Source organism: Ixodes scapularis, unplaced genomic scaffold, assembly GCF_016920785.2.
Source record: "Ixodes scapularis isolate PalLabHiFi unplaced genomic scaffold, ASM1692078v2 PGA_scaffold7__128_contigs__length_106722199, whole genome shotgun sequence".
In the NCBI taxonomy this organism is placed as follows: Eukaryota; Metazoa; Arthropoda; class Arachnida; order Ixodida; family Ixodidae; genus Ixodes; species Ixodes scapularis.
This window is the reverse complement of record NW_024609882.1, coordinates 969,785-989,818: the sequence shown is the minus strand read 5'-3', so window position 1 is coordinate 989,818 and position 20,034 is coordinate 969,785. Positions and strand designations below refer to the sequence as shown.

General features: G+C 45.5%; 2 protein-coding genes across 2 annotated transcripts in view; one reads left to right on the top strand and one right to left on the bottom strand.

Moving 5' to 3' along the window:
* The window catches only part of LOC8043986 (low-density lipoprotein receptor-related protein 6), a 64,050-nt gene extending 57,112 nt beyond the window's left edge, over positions 1-6,938 (bottom strand). The window contains exon 1 of the mRNA XM_029974315.4: positions 6,670-6,938. Coding sequence (XP_029830175.1) covers positions 6,670-6,727 — 58 coding nt within the window. The 5' untranslated portion in view covers positions 6,728-6,938. The remainder of the gene's footprint in view (positions 1-6,669) is intronic.
* Positions 6,939-8,736: 1,798 nt separating this feature from the next.
* Positions 8,737-14,849, top strand: LOC115315084 (NAD-dependent protein deacetylase sirtuin-3). Its single transcript, XM_040206793.3, has 8 exons — positions 8,737-9,067; positions 9,129-9,281; positions 10,838-11,070; positions 11,634-11,734; positions 11,812-11,862; positions 11,970-12,086; positions 12,637-12,751; positions 12,831-14,849. The coding sequence occupies exons 1-8, from the start codon at positions 8,940-8,942 to the stop codon at positions 12,947-12,949; spliced, it is 1,017 nt and encodes a 338-aa protein (XP_040062727.1). The 5' UTR covers positions 8,737-8,939; the 3' UTR covers positions 12,950-14,849.
* Positions 14,850-20,034: the final 5,185 nt, after the last annotated feature.

The following is a 20,034-nucleotide window of genomic DNA, read 5'->3' as shown; positions in this document are numbered from 1 at the left end:
ATAACAACATGGCAAGTCCTGCAGCACATTAACTGGGACTCCGATACACCTAGGGCGCTAGACGGGTGCATGGGTTACTATACATAATTAAACAGCGCACAAGGAGAGGGACAGAAAAGGAAGACAGAACAGGCAAGCGCTGACTCGCAACTGTTCTGTCTTCCTTTTCTGTCCCTCTCCTTGTGCGCTGTTTAATTATGTATAGCAACCACCAACTAGCCCAAGTATCCACCATTTTGGAGTGCATGGGCCCCACCCGATGGCTCGCCACGACACAGGAAGGCCATCCTCGCTTCACCGGACCCATCGCGTCATCTATAGTTTTGTCGTAATCACCTACCCCTACAGTCCCCCCTACCTCTCTTGAAATGATTGTTCAACTTCTTCCTTCTTATAGCTTTAATCCTCGACTCAAAAGCGAAATGAGGAATCCCGTGGTCGTGATGTGCTTTGGCATGGGAGGCGATGACTCCGAGCTTCCACCGTGCTTTTTAAGCACACCACAAAACTTGTCATTCGCCAGTGATGATAAGTTCCGTCAGGGCACTCATTGGCCACGAACGCGAATCCAAATATTCGTCGACGGATTGATTGTTGACGAGCGCACACGTCCGAGTGACGCAGTGCTCGTGTCCAATGCGTGAGCTGGGTTCGGCTGACGTGCTCGGGCACCGCGGATGCATCACAGTAAAAAGGCGGAGAGTTTTCGAAGGAAATGAGTTACCAAATAGTCCGCTATATTTTCAAATGTTCGTACCGAAAAGTACACTTTTCGTGCACTAGTTTTATTTTGGCGCCCTAAACATACGCGAACAGCAAAATCTCGATGTTTCCCAGCCGAAAATTCATTTCGCGGTCCCTTTAGCTAGGCCAAGGCTGATGGTCCTTCGATAGAAATATCTTGGCTTGCGTCGTTTGTTGCGTCCACGATCTCAAGGAAAAGTACCACAGCGGGACAGAGTTCAAACGACTGCCCGTTCAAATACATATCTGGCTGTTACTGGTAGGTCATCGCACTCCGTTTCACTGTAACTTGGCAAGCAGCGAAAACAACCGACCCAGCGAGCCAATCAGAGGCGACATGTGACAACCTGCCGTCAGAGTGCGCTCTTCCTGTGGAGAGTTGTCACGTGCTTCGCTCAGTCGCTTTTACTGGCTCGACGGGGGTGTAGCTTTCGCCGCTTGCCAAGTGATGTTGAAACAGAGGGCGATAAGGTGTAGAGCCACTAAATAGGCTGGGGAGGAGATCGGACCGCGGCGCCCCAAGCGGCTAACTTTAGAGCTACACGGATGGGGACAACAAATAACAATGACTCAGCGTTCGGCTGGAGTTCGTGTTCTCCGGTCGCCTGAGGGGGAGGAGTGGCTCCTTTGTTACCACTTCGGCCTGCATGGACAATGCAGCATGCACAGTGTATATGCTAGCACAAAAGCCGAAGTGGGTCAAGCTCGCATTCTCTGACGACTGCTTTCGGGAGAGAGATCCTACACTTACAATAAACATCCCTTCGTTTATTGTTAGTATCTTTACTTAAAGACGTGGGGACAACAAACGGGTCAGTGCGCCCCCTATAGTTCGATCTCCTCGCCACCCTTTATAATGGGCGGCAGCTTGAGCCACCTAGCCTAGAAACTAAAACCAAAAGTATGATTCCTCCCTTTGCCCTCCTAAGCCGATTGGCTTCCCCTCTGCAAGTTTGTAACTATCACCAGGCGGTATGGGATATCACCAGAATGATCTTAAGGGGTCGGGCAAAAAAAACACTAAAAGCATCACCCCCCGCCTCTCCCCCACGGCGAGGGAGTCGCCAATTTTCCTCTGGTCAAACCTAGTCGGCGTTACCCCAACACCGGGCCCAATGAGAGACAGGGTTGTGACTTTCACTTTGGGCCGGAGCCACGAGGGAGGGAGTCCCAATTCTCTTTTGTCCCGGACTCCCGCCTGTTCCCAGCTGTGTTAGTTAGTTGTACGTCATTCAATTCTACCTGGATAATTTCCACCAGTCTCCCAGTCTCCTCTTTGTTATTAAAATGCACTTATCATCCACTCTTCCATTCTTGTCTGCAAACCTAAGCGCTCCTGCCAAATTCGTCGCCCCCTCCGGGAGGGCGGCTGCAAACCCTGTGCACCTCAACACCACCCATATGGCACACCGCGTATCCATTTCCTCATACTTTCTCCTATATGTCCTAGCTAGGACATATAGGAGAAGTTAGGACATATAGGAGGCTAGAACAGGAATATTGAGGACTAGTCCTCAATACTCCTGTTCTAGCCTCGAATAACAACGAGCTCCCGTGAATTATCATACCAATGCTCCTTCCTTATTTCCTGTTTTCGTCCCTGTGCATAGCTAAAGCTGATTTTTCCTACATTCTTTCCTCCATCTTCCTCTCCGCTTCTTTTACTTCCTTTTTCACAGAGGTAGTCGGTTCTGCACCCGGACTGGACTGTTGCTGTTTTAAGTTTAGTTTTCGTGTTTGGTTTCTCCACTTAGTGTTCAAACTTTTCATGTAGAGATACTTATACACCTTTCTCACCCGTCGTGTCTCTTAAGTTGAGTCCAGTCTTTGTTGAAATTTGAACTTACTGATCGCCTCTCTAACCTCGAAAGATGCCCAGCCCATGTCTCCCTGCACTCCTTCATTTGGTGTATTCCCATGCGCCTCCAGTGCATGTCCGCCCACGCTCCTCTGCCGGGTCTCTAAACTCGACTGGACGTCAGATTTCATGCATAATACCGCGCTGCCAAAAAACAACTCCGGCTCCATGACCCCTTTCCATATTCCCTTAGCAACTTTATATCTATTGTAATTCCATGGTGCCCTATGCTTTATCACTGCTCCATTCCTTTTTCTACTATATTTTCTTCAAAGTACTGTTTTCCCTCATTCAGCCATACTCCCAGATATGTATACTTCTCTGCATGTTCTACTAAAATGTCTTGAATTTTCGATAGATCCCCCTTCTAATTGTTTTTAAACAGTATTCCCGACTTGTCGCTACTCAATTTCAGGCCCAGAGTCTCCTCCCACAGATCTTAATCAGGTTCTATAATTTATCTCGGTTATCTGCTAAAAGTACAGTGTCGTTTGCAGAAAACATTCCTAGTATAACTTGGTTTACTTTTCCCCGTTTCCATATATGACACATCATAACCTAAATTGCACTCTAACTTTTTTTCCATTCTACTCAGGTATACCAGAAAAAGCAGGGCCGATAGCAGACAACCCAGCCCGAATCATCTTTTTTTTTTTTTTTTTTCATTTGGTTTTGTTATTTTTTGCTCCCCATGTTATAACAACCTTATTTCTGAGCCTACTCAAGTGTGCATCTCAATCATGCTCTCTCAGCTGTACCCAGAGTTATTCCTGACTCACATTGTCATACAAACACGTAATGTCTAGAAATGCTATCCATAAGGGTTTTTTACTCAACCATGCCACCTCTGTACATTGAGTGACGATGAATAAGTTATCGTCTAATCTTCTACCTCTTCGAAACCCGTTCTGTAGCTAACCTAAAATGTTTTCTGCACATTCTTCCATTCTCCTTTTTACTATCTGCATCGCTAGTCTCTACAGGACCGAAGTTACTGTTATATCGGTATGATGTTGTGATATCCTCATTTCCCTTAACTTTATATAGTAACCTCATTCTGCATAGTTCCCAAACATTGGGTAACTCTCCCCTCCCCCCCTTCCCATTATTATTTGATCAGTTGCCTGTCTTAACTTTAATTTGCTTTTTGTTCCTAATGTCTTGACTAGTCTCATTCCTACGCAACCTGGGCCTGTCGCCGTTACAGACGGTACTTCACTTTCTGCTGTGTCCCATTCCCCCGTGGTCGTCTCAGTTGCCGTATTAGTGTTCTCGTCTTGTGCCGTGTTGTCATCCGTGTTCTGTCCAATCTCATTCCTATTTCAAGTTCTGAGAATGTTGCCTCGATTGTTTGTCTAATAAAGTCCCTTGCCTTTCGCCCTCTACACTTATCCCCTCCTGTGCAGTCCATAAACAATGCAGCCCCACTATTTTTCTCCCCTGTGCATTAATGTGCTCCCGGAACATTTTTGCTGCATTCCTATTGTTCTGATTTACCTCCATCATCCACTGCACTCCAGCTCTACCAATCTTGGTTTGGATTAGAGCAGATTCCTCTCTTTTTCTTTCCTGAAATGTATCCCATTTGGATGCTACTTCAACGGGTGAGTCCCCTTTTATCTTTGCCCATTTGTGTTCCCTGGAGGCCTCTTGCCACCCTGCTATGGCCATCTTAACTTCTCTGTCCCACCAGCTTATTGGTGTGTTTCCTTCTGCTTCTTCCTCTTTGTTTGATTTTGTACTTCTCTAACTCTCTTTTAAAAGTGTTTACTAAATCATCATATGTCCATTCTCTCCCCAGTTGTATGGATACTAGTCTCAATTCATTACGATACTTCTTGTGGTTGGCCGTCATTTAGGGCGGATTTACTTTCTCATTCAAGAATTTATGACTCTGGTTCTGCTGCACCAAATTTTATTTGAAGTCGCTTATGATCACTCCCTAAGCTTTTCGTGCCTTCCTCATCTATTTTCATATGTCCTAATCGGTTATACAATTTTCCAGATATAAGACAGTAATCAATTATTGAGTGTTAAAATATTTATCTCCCACATTATTTTTCCATCAACATTTTACTTAGGCATTAACCAGCACTAGATCAAGAGCACCATGAAGAGCTTCATTCCGCAGTTGCCAAGGTGAGAGTGATTAAGTGATGACATTGGAGTTTGTGGACAGCTAACCAAAAATAGACTATAGACTTTGGGAAGACAAGATAGCCAAGCTGAGAACATCTGACCGGGAGGCATAAGTCGACAGCTAAATATTTTCTTCTCTTTTCCTATCGATCTGTCGGGCAAAAGGTGTGAGCACACCGTTGCAAAGAGACACTCCCATCAAATAAAGCAATACTATTCAAATGTTTAACGTTAATGCTCTTTACATTAGAGAGAGGGATAGGCTAACTGTTGATATTAAAAACACTGGCTGAAGGATGTAAGCCCGCCGCCCCCCGCCCCGCCCCGCCCCGTCTCCCCCCCCCCCCCCCCCGCCCAAATAAAAGGTTTCGGCCATATCTACCCAGTAACACTTCTGATTCAACACACAAGGAAAACATCAATGAATGAAAGTGACCACTGCAAAACACCCAAACTGTAGTCCACGTGTGTTGTCTGGGCCTCAGGCCTCTCTTCCCAAAAACAGTACCCAATGGCAATTGTCCCTATTTTTCGGATGGGTAGATGCTTCAAGAGCAAAGCTTCCCCAGCAGACCAACAGTGAGTGGAGTCACATTTTTCAGATCATGCAATGCCGGCAAAAAGTAGATGATGCTGAATTTCCCGGACAATGAAAGAAACACTTCAGCTTCTCTTTCCACCAAAAACTGTGCGGGACTTAGCCGCTAGATGGAAGGCAGTTCGCACATGCGATGAACATGTTCTTGGAAGGGATTCTATAAAACGACTGGGGTCAAAAGAAGACACAGCAAATCTTGGACATATCTCGAGAAACACCCAAATGACATGAAGGCGATGCTAAGTAAAGTAGCAACTTTACCGAAATCAGGACTTCAATCGTGAAGTCCTGATTTTTCTCAAAAAAAATAAAAAGCAGTATTTTTTTTTTTTTTTTAATTTCAGATCGAAGTTTTTATTTGGATCAGTTGGGCTTTTCTTTTCTGTGTGTATGTGTGCAAATAGTATCAATTTTTATAAAGAAGCGATAATTAACCATTTCTGTTCGTGTCAACCTTGAGAGATCAAATGCGTTCGGGGGCCCGAATGCACTTGAAGACAAGTAATTCACTCAGCTCTAATTCACGTAACTATTCACGTGATGTTCGACCGTAGTATGAGCATATAGACTTATAAAAAATACTCAAGAACAGAGTTGGGCTTGCTTCGTTTTCCTCTGCGAATCGCACAGCCGTAGTACACAGACTACTGTCGGCGCCACAACGACCGCATCCTAAAGCGCGTTCACGCACTTTAACCCCGACCCCGACCCATGAAAGCGGGCACGGTCAAACAGGCACAACAACACGCCGCTTCCAAGGCGAACCAGCGCGAATCTTCTTCGCACTCCCCGTCTATGCGAAAATCGTAAATCACGACTCTATTCATCCGTGGCGCGTGGAAAAAAAATAGCGCCACGCCGCGCAGACGCCTGGCTCGATACCAATTCTGATCAAACTAGACCGCAATACCCCGAGGAAGATTGTCGCGACGGGGCTAAGTTGGAACTCAAACAACTCGCCGGACGAGCTCATAAAACGAGTCGTCGGGGCTGAGCCTGTTATAAACAATAAGCGATCAAAACCCGGCATTCCGCACGTCAACAACTTTCGCCGAAAAGAAAAAAGGAACTAGCGGAGTTTGGATTGTTTACGAGAGCTATGCTGTGACAATTTGTGAGATCGACCCGCCAGTTTTCGAGCGTGAAAACTCGAGAGTCACAAAACCGACTTCGCCGACAGATCTGTGCTGTCGGCAAACTTTCCCGAGGTACCGTGGGGGAGGCGATCAAGTCGGAGTCGTTAGGCTTAGCTCGCCCGTCAATGCCCAGCCGAACCCCTAACAAGCCGGGGGAGCACGACGGGCCCCGAGAACGACGGAGACCGGCTTACCGCGAGCACTGCAGATCGCGAGGCACAAGACGAAGACGCCCAGACGCGTTCGATCCATGCTCTGCGTCCCAGGAGCGCTGAGATATCCTTCGTAGCTTCATTGATCACGGACCAATGCTTCTGTCAACATCGCCTGTCCCGTGTCCAAAACAAAAACTGGAGCCATCACTTGTTGCCAGTCCGGCTGGTTCGGCAGCGCGTCCGTGCCCCTCCACAGCGTTGGCTTCTTGCTGCTGGCTCGCTCTTGCTCATTTCTCCAAGAGTTGCCCTCCTCCTCGTCCTCTGTCGTTGCCCTTGCCCACAACCTCCTCACTCTCTTTTACTTCGGAGTTTTTCTCCCCCACAAGGCGTACGCCTTTGTTTTAAATGCGATATCTATTTATTTATTTTTCTCAATTTAGAACGTAAAGAATAAGCCTGGGTTTTCAACGCGCAATGTCACCCGTTACAAGGTGCCACCATGTTTTATTTATTTATATTTTTAATTGAACAAGACCAGGGTGGAGAAGAAATCATTCTTTAATAAATAAATATTATTGATTTAGTTCTAACCTATTTTATTTAAATCAAATTTATTTTATTTATATCCAACTTATCTGATTTATATCCAATTTATTTGATTTATATCAAATTTATTTAATTACTATAAAATGTATTTTGTTTAATCAAATTTATTTAATTACTATAAAATTTATTTTGTTTAATCAAATTTATTTAATTACTATAAAATTTATTTTGTTTCATCAAATTTATTTTATTTATATCCGACTTATTTTATTTATATATGATTTAATTTATTTATATCAAATTTATTTCATTTATATCAAATGTATTTAATTAACATCAAATTTATTTTGTTTTAATCAAATTTATTTTGTTTAAATTAACCTTACATTATTTATATCAGTTCAGCTAGAAAAAAAGCCCTTTTCTTTTTTTAATGGCCGCCTGATTTCCCATGGGAAGCAAACACAGATAGACAAATGGTAAATAGAAAATGTTTTCAGCATTGTTTTGGTGAAAAGATTTTGATTTAAATCATCATAACCAAATCCGTGCGATTTAAATCATGATATATATCACGATTTAAATTACGATTTATATCACTTTTTTTATATCATCTTGATTTTTATTCTCCATCCTGAACAATACTCATTTCATTTATACACTCTAAGAAATGCCTGCGCGTCAACTTACCCGCAAAACACTCAAAGGGCCTATCTGCGATATATGCGAAATCAGCTCAGCGAATTATGAAGCGGAACATCCAAGCAACGCCATGCGAAGCGCAAGTTCGTCTGCTTCTTTGGCAGGGGTTGTGGTGACGTCAGAAAGCTGAGCTCTGATTGGCTTTGACTGATGGATAGTGGGTAGACCTCAAGGCAGCTTGCTTTGAAATCTACCCCCTATCCTTCAATCAGAGCCAAGTAAAGCTCGGCGTCTCTCTGCAAAAGAAGCAGACGAACTTGCGCTCCACATCATCTCCACATTTACCTGTGGCGCCATCTCCTGATAGGCGTAGCGAGCAGACAACAGAGTGTGTCGTCTGCTCGCTGCACCTATCGGGAGATGGCGCCACAAGTAAAGAGCTTCGCTAACTTGGTCGTCTGCGAACGCGTTCAAGTGGATCAACCTTGACTTTGGATAGGTTTTCGCTCTCAATTTTTACAGGAATAGAACTACGCTTTGAAATTTCACACGCCTACCTTGTTGGGGGGACTGCTACCTGCACCCCCCCCCTCTCTCTCCTTCTCTGGCCCTTGCTTCCTTTAAAGTCCCTCTATCGTTTACTAACGCCACTGGTCTTCTATAAATAAACAACAATAATTTTAAAAAAAATAAAGAGAACGCTTGCCTGCTTCGTTTCAAACCATGGTTATGGTCTCAAACCGCGTGCTTGAGCGTTTAGATTCGTGTTCGTTTTTTTTTTGTTTTTTTTTGGCTTTTTGAGGTAAAAAAATATGACGGATATTTTGACTGAAATAAAAAAAAAGAAATATTTTAATAAAAATGAAGTTTACATTTTTCCGTACAGTCCTATCATCGAGCCTATCATCGAGCAACTATGAGGAGCACGACCCAAAAATAAACAAGAACCCACGAAAGCCATGTCGGCCATGTGCTGATTGCCCTCTACGAGCATTCCTACAAATCGCACGTTTACCCTCCTGTTATACCACAGTAGACGTCAGATTATAATCGTCATCCTGTTCGGTAGCTACTTCTACTTTCTACTTCATTATTTAGTACAGTACAAACCAACTAAAAGGATGCTGACCTTATGGAAGTGTTTTTCCACGAGAAGCTTGTCATCATGGCACGTCGCCTTTCGGCGCAGCTCTCGAACGAACAAATGCAAGCTCCTAATGAAACAAACACCTCAAACATTGGACGGACGGTATGTGACAAGTAAAATACTCCTTTTAGAAGTTGTCACGAGCTCGTGTTGTCGTTTGCAGCGGTACTTCACCGTGCCAGACAAGACACCTGACCGGCCACGCCTCTTTTACGATTGACAACATCGCGGAAGTTATCAAGCACAGCGATACATCCAGAGTGTTGGTCATGGCGGGGGCGGGAATCAGCACTGCGAGCGGAATTCAGGATTTCAGGCAATTAAATTCCATATATTCCTCACGCCGATCATAATCGTAGGCACTCAACTTTTGGCGACTTTTCCAAGTGTCGATGTGGGCACTGACGTTCAAGTTAGCGATGAGAAGTGATCGTGAGAACGGCAGAGAGAAGCTTCGGTTGTCCCAGCCAGAAGTCGGCATTTTAGGTCGCCCTCACTCACCCTCACAGCCACACTCACCTAAGCCCCTCACTCATCCTCACAGCTAGTCACCTTCAGCCCCTCACTCACCCTCATCCTCACAGTCACACTCACCTTCAGCCCTTCACTCACGCTTACTGAACCTCACGCACTCATGGCCCTCACGCCCCTCACCCACTCATGGCCTTCACGCACTCACCGCCCTCACGCACTCATAGCCCTCACGCCCCTCATGCACTCATACCCCTCACGCGCTCAGGGCCCTCGCGCCACTCGGGCCCGCTTCAGATGGGACAATTTCGCCCAGAAACTTGACGTCGCAACACCATGCAGCAACACGGGCCGCCCACGTTCACACGCAGCAACCAACTGCTGCAATTTGCCATCATCATCATGAAATTTTATTTTTCTTGCACTATTTAGACGCACAATTATGCACTATAAACATGTTTTTATGCATTTAATTCTCGTTGAGAATACTAATGCATCTTTCTGAAACCGTTTATTTCCAAAAGCGATCAATTTCAAACCAGAACCAAGTTTTTGTTGTCATTATCACCGGCACGAGGTATCATGTGAAAATATTGCGTCCCTGATTGGATGCAGCTGCTTCAAGCGTCTTCGAATTGCTCCGAGTTGCTCACTTGTTTCGAGCCCGACCCGCTCTCAGAAATTCGTGTTGATCTAGGGAAAGCTAGGGAAAAACCCGCCACCAACACCAAAATTGCCGAGAAAGTTGCTTCGTCTGAAGGGGGCCTCACGCACTCACCGCCCTCATGGTCCTCACAGCCCTCACTCACCCTCACACTCATCAATTTTCTTTGTTCAGAAACTCGCTCACCCTCACCTCACTTGTGAAGTGAGGTTTGCCGAGGTATGGTCCCAGCTGCAGCGCGAGCTTCCTAACAACGCTTCGCTGTCTCGTGTCCTACCTCGAGCGTGCTGGCGGTCTTCAGAAATACAGGAGCCTGCTGATCCTTCTCTGTCGGTGACCATCTCTCAAGCTGGCTTCAATGCTGGCAAAGGCGCGGGCGTGAGAGCGTATCTCAACCTTCGCCAGCATTTATCTAGACCTGATACTGTGGTGCGGAAAAATGAGGGAACTTTCAAGTTTAAGGAAAAGACAACAGTAGGAGGACTGAGACGGTCTCCTGCTGTTGTATTTTCCTTCGATTTGGAAGTTTATTAATTTTTCTGTGTTATAACTCTCCTGCACTTTTTTTCCCTTGTTTTTGTTTTTTTGACGAAAGATTTATGTCTTGTAATAAAATTCACGAAAAAAGAAAACTCTATTCTATCTGAAAAAGAACAAAATGCTCTTCAATATTAATTCCTTGAAAGCCTAGTGAGAGAATGCCTTACAAAAGTATACCCGATCAAACTCTGCCACAGGACTCCTGGATCGGGGCTCTATTACAATCTGCAAAAGTATCACCTGCCCTACCCAGAAGCAATCTTCGAGCTGGATTTTTTCTTCACAAACCCAAAGCCCTTCTTTGAGTATGCCCGAGAGCTGGTGCCTGGGAAGTATGCACCCAACGCCGCACACTTCCTCCCAGCACTGCTACACAGGAAGGACAAGCTGCTTCGCATGTACACCCAGAACATCGACAGCTTGGAACGCCGTAAGCACCGGTTCCAGTCCAATGTGCTTCGCAGATATGACACTAAAGTTGGAGCGTCTCAAAATAAATTGCTTGTACTCCTCGAAATTACGAGCATATAAAAAATGACAGAAAAAAAAACCGCAGTGTAAAAAATATTCTAGACACGAATATAAACCCAGACACAAAGGCCTAATGTTGTGTAGGCAGAGCAGAACTGAGGCTTGCATTCTTTTTCAACTGGTATAAATTAGTCCTCTTCTTTGCCTGTCTGCATCAGCTGTCTTTTGTGGCTTCGGTGTGTTATTCCCTAGAATATTTCCTCCGAGATATTATTCCCCAGAGTCGCTGACAAGGCGAAAACAGCAGGGAGGAGCTTCAGTTGCCCCAACTCCAGCATCAGCTGCTTACCTTTGCCGCTTCCAATGTACCTCAAGCGCATGCTCAGCCAAGGCACATTGGAAGGCATGAAGAGCATGCAGAAGGCCAGGCGCTCGAAAGACACCCCGCCATTCTCAGTTTGTCATTGACTATGGAGAGCACTACAGTTAAAAAGTCTGAACAGGTGAACAAATCTACTTCAGTGGCTGGCATTCCCGACGAAAAGTTGGTAGAGGCGCACGGAACGTTTTCGACTGCCACATGCACCATTTGCAGTGCCCGCCACACGTTGGAGGACATTAAGGTACATTAAAAGTACTAACACGACTGAAACGACTTATTTATTTGTTTTCCGAATTTCACGTTTTCTTCGTAATGTAGAAAGAAATCGACGAGGGGACCGTTCCGAGGTGTCGAGAACACGGGTGCAAGGTACGTCGAGAGACTCGGCAACTTGTCCCGTCGATTAAAGATGGCGGCACCTGTTCTTTTCTCTCCAAACGAGCGGCTACAGTTGACAACCCGGTTTTGCGTTCCAGGGTGTCATCAAGCCAGATATCGTGTTCTTTGGAGAGGCCCTTCCCGACCGCTTCTACATGTACGCGCAAGACGTCTCCGAGACACAAGTTCTCATCGTGATGGGAACATCGCTCGAAGTGAGAAAGCGTCTGTACTCATTGTCACCTAAAAAAAAGAAAGAAGCAAGTTTTGCGCATTGTCGGTATGCTGTGCAAAGTAGTTCATTTGGTTGTTGTAGGAAGAAGCAATGCTTTTGACCATTTGCAACATGCACTTCTGGATAAAATAACATACGTATACCTAATGTCACATGCACCTACATATATCTTAATTCTCCAGATAAAAATGGTAATTTGTAATGCTCCGCAAGGTGCCGGACTTTTTTTTACTACAGTTCTTGACTACTGCCACGCGACATTGTCGGCGTGGCAGTAGCCATGTGGCGTTTTTGGCAAACAGCGATCAGGTGATGTCATCATTATGACATCGCACTGATGCCAGATGACACGACATCACATAGTGAGTGTCGCATGACACGACCGAGTGACCCATAGCGGTACTGACCACAAAACCCATACATATTGTATGTGCGATGCATGGTCACAATGTGTATGCTGCTCGTTGTACACACAAGCTCAGAAACACCTTGCAGCTCGAAACACTGCACATCTTTGTTTCTCCCTTCAGGTTATGCCTTTCGCGGGCATGGCAGATGAAGTTCCTTCGGACGTTCCAAGACTACTTATGAACAACGACCGTGTCGGGTCTTTTGGCATAAGGGCAAAGGACGTTATGCAGACGGGTAATTGGCTGTTGGAAATAATGAAGCGAGCATGTCAGAACAGTGCATTATCGTCACTCGCGTCTGCCACTCTTTTCAGGTGACATCGTTGCTTCGGTTGAAGACCTGGTGGCGAGGATGGGCTGGGAGGAAGACTTCAAAAGGCTACGTGCAGAATGGACCTTACGCATGCCCGACGAGAGAACTAAATATTGCTGACTTTTGACGATGGTAGGGCTTTGCAGTAGACACCGCATAGTCTCTCTACGGGGCGTTTAATTTTCACTTGAACAGATTTTTTTTAAAAGGGGGGCGTGAGAGCGTTGGACAAGTGCCGTCTTCACCATGCATTTATCACAGATTTATCATTAGGGGAGGGGGTAATCGTCACGATAAGTTGACTAATCAGCTAAAATTTATTCACTTCTTAACTATTGGTTTTAGGTAGAGTGAACTAGAAAGAATGAGTGGGGCCATTGGAGCACAGAGGGCACTACAAGTGAAGTGGCTTGGATTTGCACAAACAAAAAGTAAACAAGCGCTACAATATAAGCTCTTCACAAAACGAGCAAATAATTGTTAACACAATGTATTTCATTTTTTTACGAAAAAAGTGTTGCATTCTAACGCCGTGCTCGAGCGGCACACAGGTCAAGGTCATAGAAACAATGGAGCCCTAGGCTATTTTGTATGCAACCTAGATGTCCGGCATCATTTCAATACATAATGTCACCACGACCCGACGTGTCGTCACAATGACGCTTTGATGTCAGCGTCGTCATCGATGTTGACAACGCGCGTTACACGACATAAGACTGCATTCTGACGTCATATCGCGTTGACAACGCGCGTTACATGACATCAAGACTGCGTTCCGGTCATATTGCGTTGCCAACAACTTCGATGTCAATGTTGACGACATCACGCGACAGCAAGATAATTAATGGTGTCCTTGTCATCAGCGCAACGTCATAAAGATGCTTGGCATCAGGTTGTCGACGTCATTGTCGACAAGACACAACTAGACGTCACGACAACCTAACGACAACGACGTTACATGGCATCAAGACTTCGTCGTGACGGCGCATCAACGTTGATGTTGGCAACGACGTTACACAACGTCAAGGCTTCGTTGTGAAGTCGTGTTGACATCTATGTTGACGATGACGTCGGGACGGAATTAAAGTGACGTCATAGCAACATTTGACATTGCGTGGTGTGTCGGCGTCGTCTTCGACGTGGGTTTTCGTCACGACCGCATTACAGCGGCAACTTGATGTCGCATAACAGCGTCGTCCTCAACGCGACGTCGAACAACGACATCACGACGAAAATCCAGGGTAAGCAAGCCACTTTGAGCGCAACGCCACCACGCCAACTTTCCACATTCTGAGCTTCAATTGAAAGCATGAGCAGAGCCTGTAGCTCGCCCCACTCAATTATTTCTAATTCACTGTAATTTAAGGTCATGTTGCAATTGCAGTATTGATGGCAATTGCAATTAGTTCAGACCAGTTGAAAAGATTTGCAAAAATTGAATGATTTTTAAGATATTGCTCGACAAATTTTCATTTTTTTAGTCAGTGTGACGTAGTTGTTTCAGTCACATTCTCTCTTGTGTTGTCTGCAAACCCACAAACGATTTGTTGCTGAATTAGTAGTGCCGACATGATGGAAACAATTACATCGTTCTTCTAAGCATCATTGTGGGCAGGCATGCTTCTTTTGCGCACTGTTCAAATTGGATTAAAAAATGTGCAAATTTATTACCTAAAAACTACATTATTGTAAATTCTTTCCAGTGGTCTGGCCTAATAGTAACTTCTGTCAATAATGCATTTGCAACATGACTCCTAAAACTAACAAAAGGTTAATTAAGGGATTCAGATCAATTATTCTACTTTCCATAATGATTATACCCTCATTTATTGTCCCCCGAGCGTGATAAATAAATGAAGATGCCACTCGTCCAACTCTCACCCTTTTCCTCAAAAATATCTTGAATTAAAATTAAACATCCCATATAAGGATGCATATTGTATGATTGATACGGACCTACTAATGTAATGGGCTATAAAATATTTGGGCAATAAACGAGGACAATATATATTTTCCAACAGCCAGTTTTTTTTTGTTTTTTTCTTTGTAATGAAGAATGTTGGTGACTTGCAGCAAATACAAACTACTGTCAAAAGCGGATGTTGAGGTGCTCTTGCTCTTTATGTTTACATATCTCTGTAATATGTATTGAGTGTCCTTTACGAATTATATTATTAAAGGAGTGTCCTTTACTAATATGCTGATCGAGCGAGAGTTCGAAGCACTGCGGGAAAGCCGCCCCCAGTTCAAACAGCCATACGTCGTCTGCTCAAATTTCTGGTGAGAGTAGAATATCCCTCCCAGTATTTCTTCAGAGTTGACGAAGCATCACTTTGTGATACAAATTTAACAAGACCAAATAGACCATTTGTTATATCCCCCAAGCAACCTGACTCGCGCTAAAAGAATCATGGGGGCGGTGTTCCCTCAGCTTCTTAGTGAACGGTAATTTTGACGCTATCTTTGGCTGCAGAGCTTTTGAGCGTAATTCGGAGTCAAGCTGAACAAGCGCCTGATATACCCCCATGACCTGTTATATTGCTTTTAAAATTTCTCCTCAATGTCAGCATTTTTGATACTGTGCATGCTGTTTACCCCTCGTCCTGGATGGGCTGCAGAAATCTCTTGCATTATTATTCTCGTACAGCTTCAAAGACGCTAAAAATGCTATAAACAGCCCCGTGGACTCCGAGCTAAATCCTGGTTTTTATTGTTGTGAATTTTCGGCTTTTTAAGCAGTTCGTGCGAGAACAACAATCATGAGAATGATAATATTGTAAGAGATTTCTGCAGCTCAGCCAGGTTGAAAGGTGGATCGCATGCACGCTGTCGTTTACTAGAAATTTTAAAAGTGATATGAGAGGTCCTTGGGTCATATCAAGCGCTTGTTCAGGGCGACTCCGGATTACGCTAAAAAAATATGTAACCATAGATTTGGTCGAAATTAGCGATCACTAGGGAGCTGAAGGAACACCGTTCCATGATTTCTCGAGTGCGGGCCGGGGCGCTTAAGAATATCGCAAATGGTCTATTGGGGTTCTACCAGTAGCAGAAAAAATACTTCAAGTAAAGTACCAAGTTTTCAAAATCTACTTGATGTAGTACTTTAACTAAGTACAATGTGCTTAAAGTACCTACTTCCCAACACTGATTAATATCCACTCTGCTAACAATGACTATAGTTGGTGACAGGTGGAGAGTTTTGGGGCTCTAATCTGGACACTTGGCAAAAAAGTCAACGAGGAATTCGACCGCCGTGATTGGCCAGCACCAACGGCAAGCGAGGTGCCGGCCAATCACGGCCGCTGAAATAATAGCAGACTTTTTTTGCCTAGTGTCTAGATAAAAGCCCCAGGGAGAGCCCCTTCCACGCCTTTCCACTTTAGCAGAGCGAACGCTGGAAAAGAGGCACCTCCTCTCAGCACTTGCTCTGCTAAAGTGGAAAGGGGTGGGGGGAGCTCCCCCCTGAACTCTTAACCTGTCATGGATTATAGTTGCAGTTCATAATAAATGCAGGAGAGTGTTGACATGCTAGCATGCAGTAGTGTGATAAAAAAAAAAGTAAAATATAAATAAACGAGTTTAAGGACCTATGAAATGACTTTAGTAATTACGAAGGTTCATAGAAGACGGAACAGGCATCTGCTACTTTCGTTTCAGCGAGTCGACTTTTACGAAAATAAAATAAAAACCAGCATTTTTCTCTTTTTAACGGCAAAATGAACAGAAGCATGTTGTGACATGTTCAACCCTGGGAGTTCTCTGGTGGCGAGAATAAGCCCATCAGGGGCCCTACTCTACACAGCGATGTCCTGGTCCTTAGTCCCGCCGTATAGATTAGGCCCCAGGTGCGTTTTCGCCAGCTGGCACGACCAGAGTTCATCAGTTGCATGCCTGCAGGGAGTCGAACCGATCATTATCCTGGTTCGGTTCCAGTTCAATGATGAATTCAACATATCAATTCGGTTACCGGTTACTTGTTAACAACTTGGAGCACAGCTCCAAGTTGTTAACAAGAAAAATTTAACACGGTGTCGTCTGCACTAAAAGAAAACATTATCATCAGAAGCCATGCAGCAGAAGAAGCATGGCTTCTGATGATGATGATACAAGATGAAAAAGCATCTTGTATCACAAGCACCATTTTATGCAAATTAAGTGGCCACACAGGCACTCAGAAACAATACCAAAGTGTAGCACTCACATGCAGTCAATCAACCGGCACGCACAGTGACAACAGCACGCATCATGCTCGAACTGCCCACCCCGCACGCCGGACACCTTAGTTCAAGAAAAGAGAGACGGTGAAGGGCAGTGTAGACATGATTAAAGCAAAATAGGAGACAAAAGAAAATCAGCAACATGCTGCCTTCAAGGAACTAGAAAACAAAAAAATCTTCAAGCAGCTTTTACGGTTCTGGGGTGCTCTGGGGGATTGGCGTCCTGGCGCCACAGTGTTGATCGTGGAGCATCTCTGGCGTCAGACGTACTCTGCAAGCCACCCACACCAATCCATAGCTTCTCACGCAACTTCATGATCCCTGCGTCGCACCGCCCACCCGGAAGGACTTCCGTGCTATGAATTGGCTCTGGTGGCTCGTAGCGTCCTTTACGGTTTATGGTAAGGTTGAACAAAAATATAGAAATGTACGCCACCGCGCCAACGCAGAGTCGTGCTGAACATAGACGAGAAATATTTTTGCTCGCTTCATTGTTATTGAGCTGCCTCCAGGCTGTCGCTGTTTGATTAGTCGCCGCCAACACCACCGTCGCATATATTTACTTGACTTCGTGCCGCCACTTGCGAGAATTAAGACGCGGCTTGACTCTTATTATACCGAACCGTTTTCCCAGTCAACTGGTAACTGCCACATCAGATTATGGTTCCGTTCTGGGTTGAATATTTAACGCTCGACTTTGGTTCAGGTTCGGTTCGACACCCTGCGCGCCTGAGTTGGCAGTAGATCCTTTTCGAAATGACGCATGAATTGTGCAGCCGGCATTAGTTGCTCATGCACTCCAAGCACACATTGAACATGAGCGCTTTGTCAGTATTCGGAGTGTACTCGGATCGAAACGCATTCCACACGAGTGCTGCACAAGTACTCGACGCAAACTCCGAAACAATCATGGGCTTCACGCTGGAAGCGACGGGACCAACTAATGGCGGCTGCACATAATCTATGGATCATTTCACTATTTCCGAAAGAGACCATTGCACACCGGTGCCGGCCATCACAAGACTCGGCAATTTCCGTCACAACACGCCGACAGATCGGTTGACATAGAACACAAGCCTGTATTCCGCTGAGAAGCATCCGGAACCATTTGGGATTATCAGAAAGCTTTCCAAAGGAGAAAAATAAAATAAAACTCGGCTAGATTTTCGAAATTTGAAGCAAAAATCATGTTTCTGGCAGCCAGAAACCCACTAAACATTATGCAGTTGACAAAAGTCGATCACAATATTGTTTCGCAATCTCTCTTTAAGGGGCCGTGCAACATTGGGACGAAACATTTCTTTACAAAACCCTACTGGCACTACCACGACCCAACACCACCTAGACAGAAGGCCTCCGCATGGTTTCCTCTTCTATGAAACGTCATCACAGTCGGATCGCGCTCGGTCGGCTATTGGACCTGAGCCCGACCTTCGACGCGCTGATTGGCCACGAGCCGCGGCCGAACACTGACGCAGCACTCATGCCCAATCTCTCGCCTCGATCGATCTGACTATGATGACGCGTGTGGAGGCCTTCTCTCCAGGTGGTGTTGCACGACCCCAGCCCAGAGCTGTGTATACAGAGGGTTTGGTCAATGGGAGGCAAGGGCAGAGCCAGGGCGTGCACGAGACTCGGAAAGAGGGCTTGGCATGCTCTCTTGACCAACCAGAAGCCTAAAAGAATCCCCTAGCGATGGTAGCGAGAAACAGTTCTGATCAAAGGTATATGTTTGTATATGTTTTTTAAAAGGGCGTAGGAGTGAAGTGTAGTAACTCTTTGTGGTTGAAAATAGGGTGCACGTGATGTTTCGATCATGATCATGCAGAAAGATGGAAGAAACGAATGCGCTGCTCAACTCTGTTTTGCTCGAACAAAGTGCGACTGCTCGGACGGCAGATTCCCAGCCCTCGGCGCTTGGCGTACGGATTATGTCGATCGTTCCGCTAGTCGCACTCTTTCACCATCATTTTGATTAGCACGATTGAAACATCACGTGTACCATATTTTCAGTCAGCGAGAGTAACTCCGATGCACTTATCAGGTTTGTTTCTCGCGACCACCGCCAGGGTATTATTTCCAGCCTCTGGTTGGTCACATTCGAATTTCTGAAGACGCCCGAAGCACGCCTAGCCCGCTTTCGGCCAATGGCGCCTCCTCATTTGTCTCCTATACTTCCCAACGAATGGCAAAACTCTCTACATATACGGCTTTGCCCCAGCCTATGCGGAGGGCAAGTTCGTCTGCTTCTTGCGCAGGGGGTAGCGGTGACGTCAGAACGCCGAGCTCTGATTGGCTGATCGCGACCCCCTATCTGAGCGTCGTCTGCTCCTTTGCAACGTCGTCTGCTCGCAACGTCGTCTGCGTCTGTCTTACCTTTCCTGCGACTTCCGAAAGTGCAGATGCCAGGTTCACGAAACGATCTTATGCCAAAAATGTGCGTGAGACAAAACTTAAGAACAAATTCGTATTCACGAAACAAAATTTTCTTGTTTTGCGCAGGTTACGACGAAATCCTACGACAGCTCCGAAGCTGTCTTACGCACTTCCTACGATCAAATCAGCATGGCCGACAGTGTCGCGGTCGCGACGATCCACGGACGTTTATTTTGCTACGTGCGCTTCTCACGCGTCCCGACTTCAAACAGCAAGAAAAAAAGTAAAAGTACTTGAAACAGACCACGACGAACAAGAACGCTGGATCCACGAACACCCGGGAAAAGCTCCAACGGCCACGATTCCACCGAACGCGACCAAGCGAGTACGGCAGTTAGGCCTAGCAGGCACTCCGCGACTCGGCGACCGTCTGCCCACGACCGGCTGGCGTGCTGAATGGAATATGCCCGCGCGACCCTTGTGAACCACCCTTCCCGTATTATACTTTGATATCTGACCTCAATTTCAGATTAAGAGGTCAATTTCATCCTTTTGTTATCTCCTTGTTTCCCGAGGCAACGGTGACTCGCCGGTGAAAAAGCGGTGAAT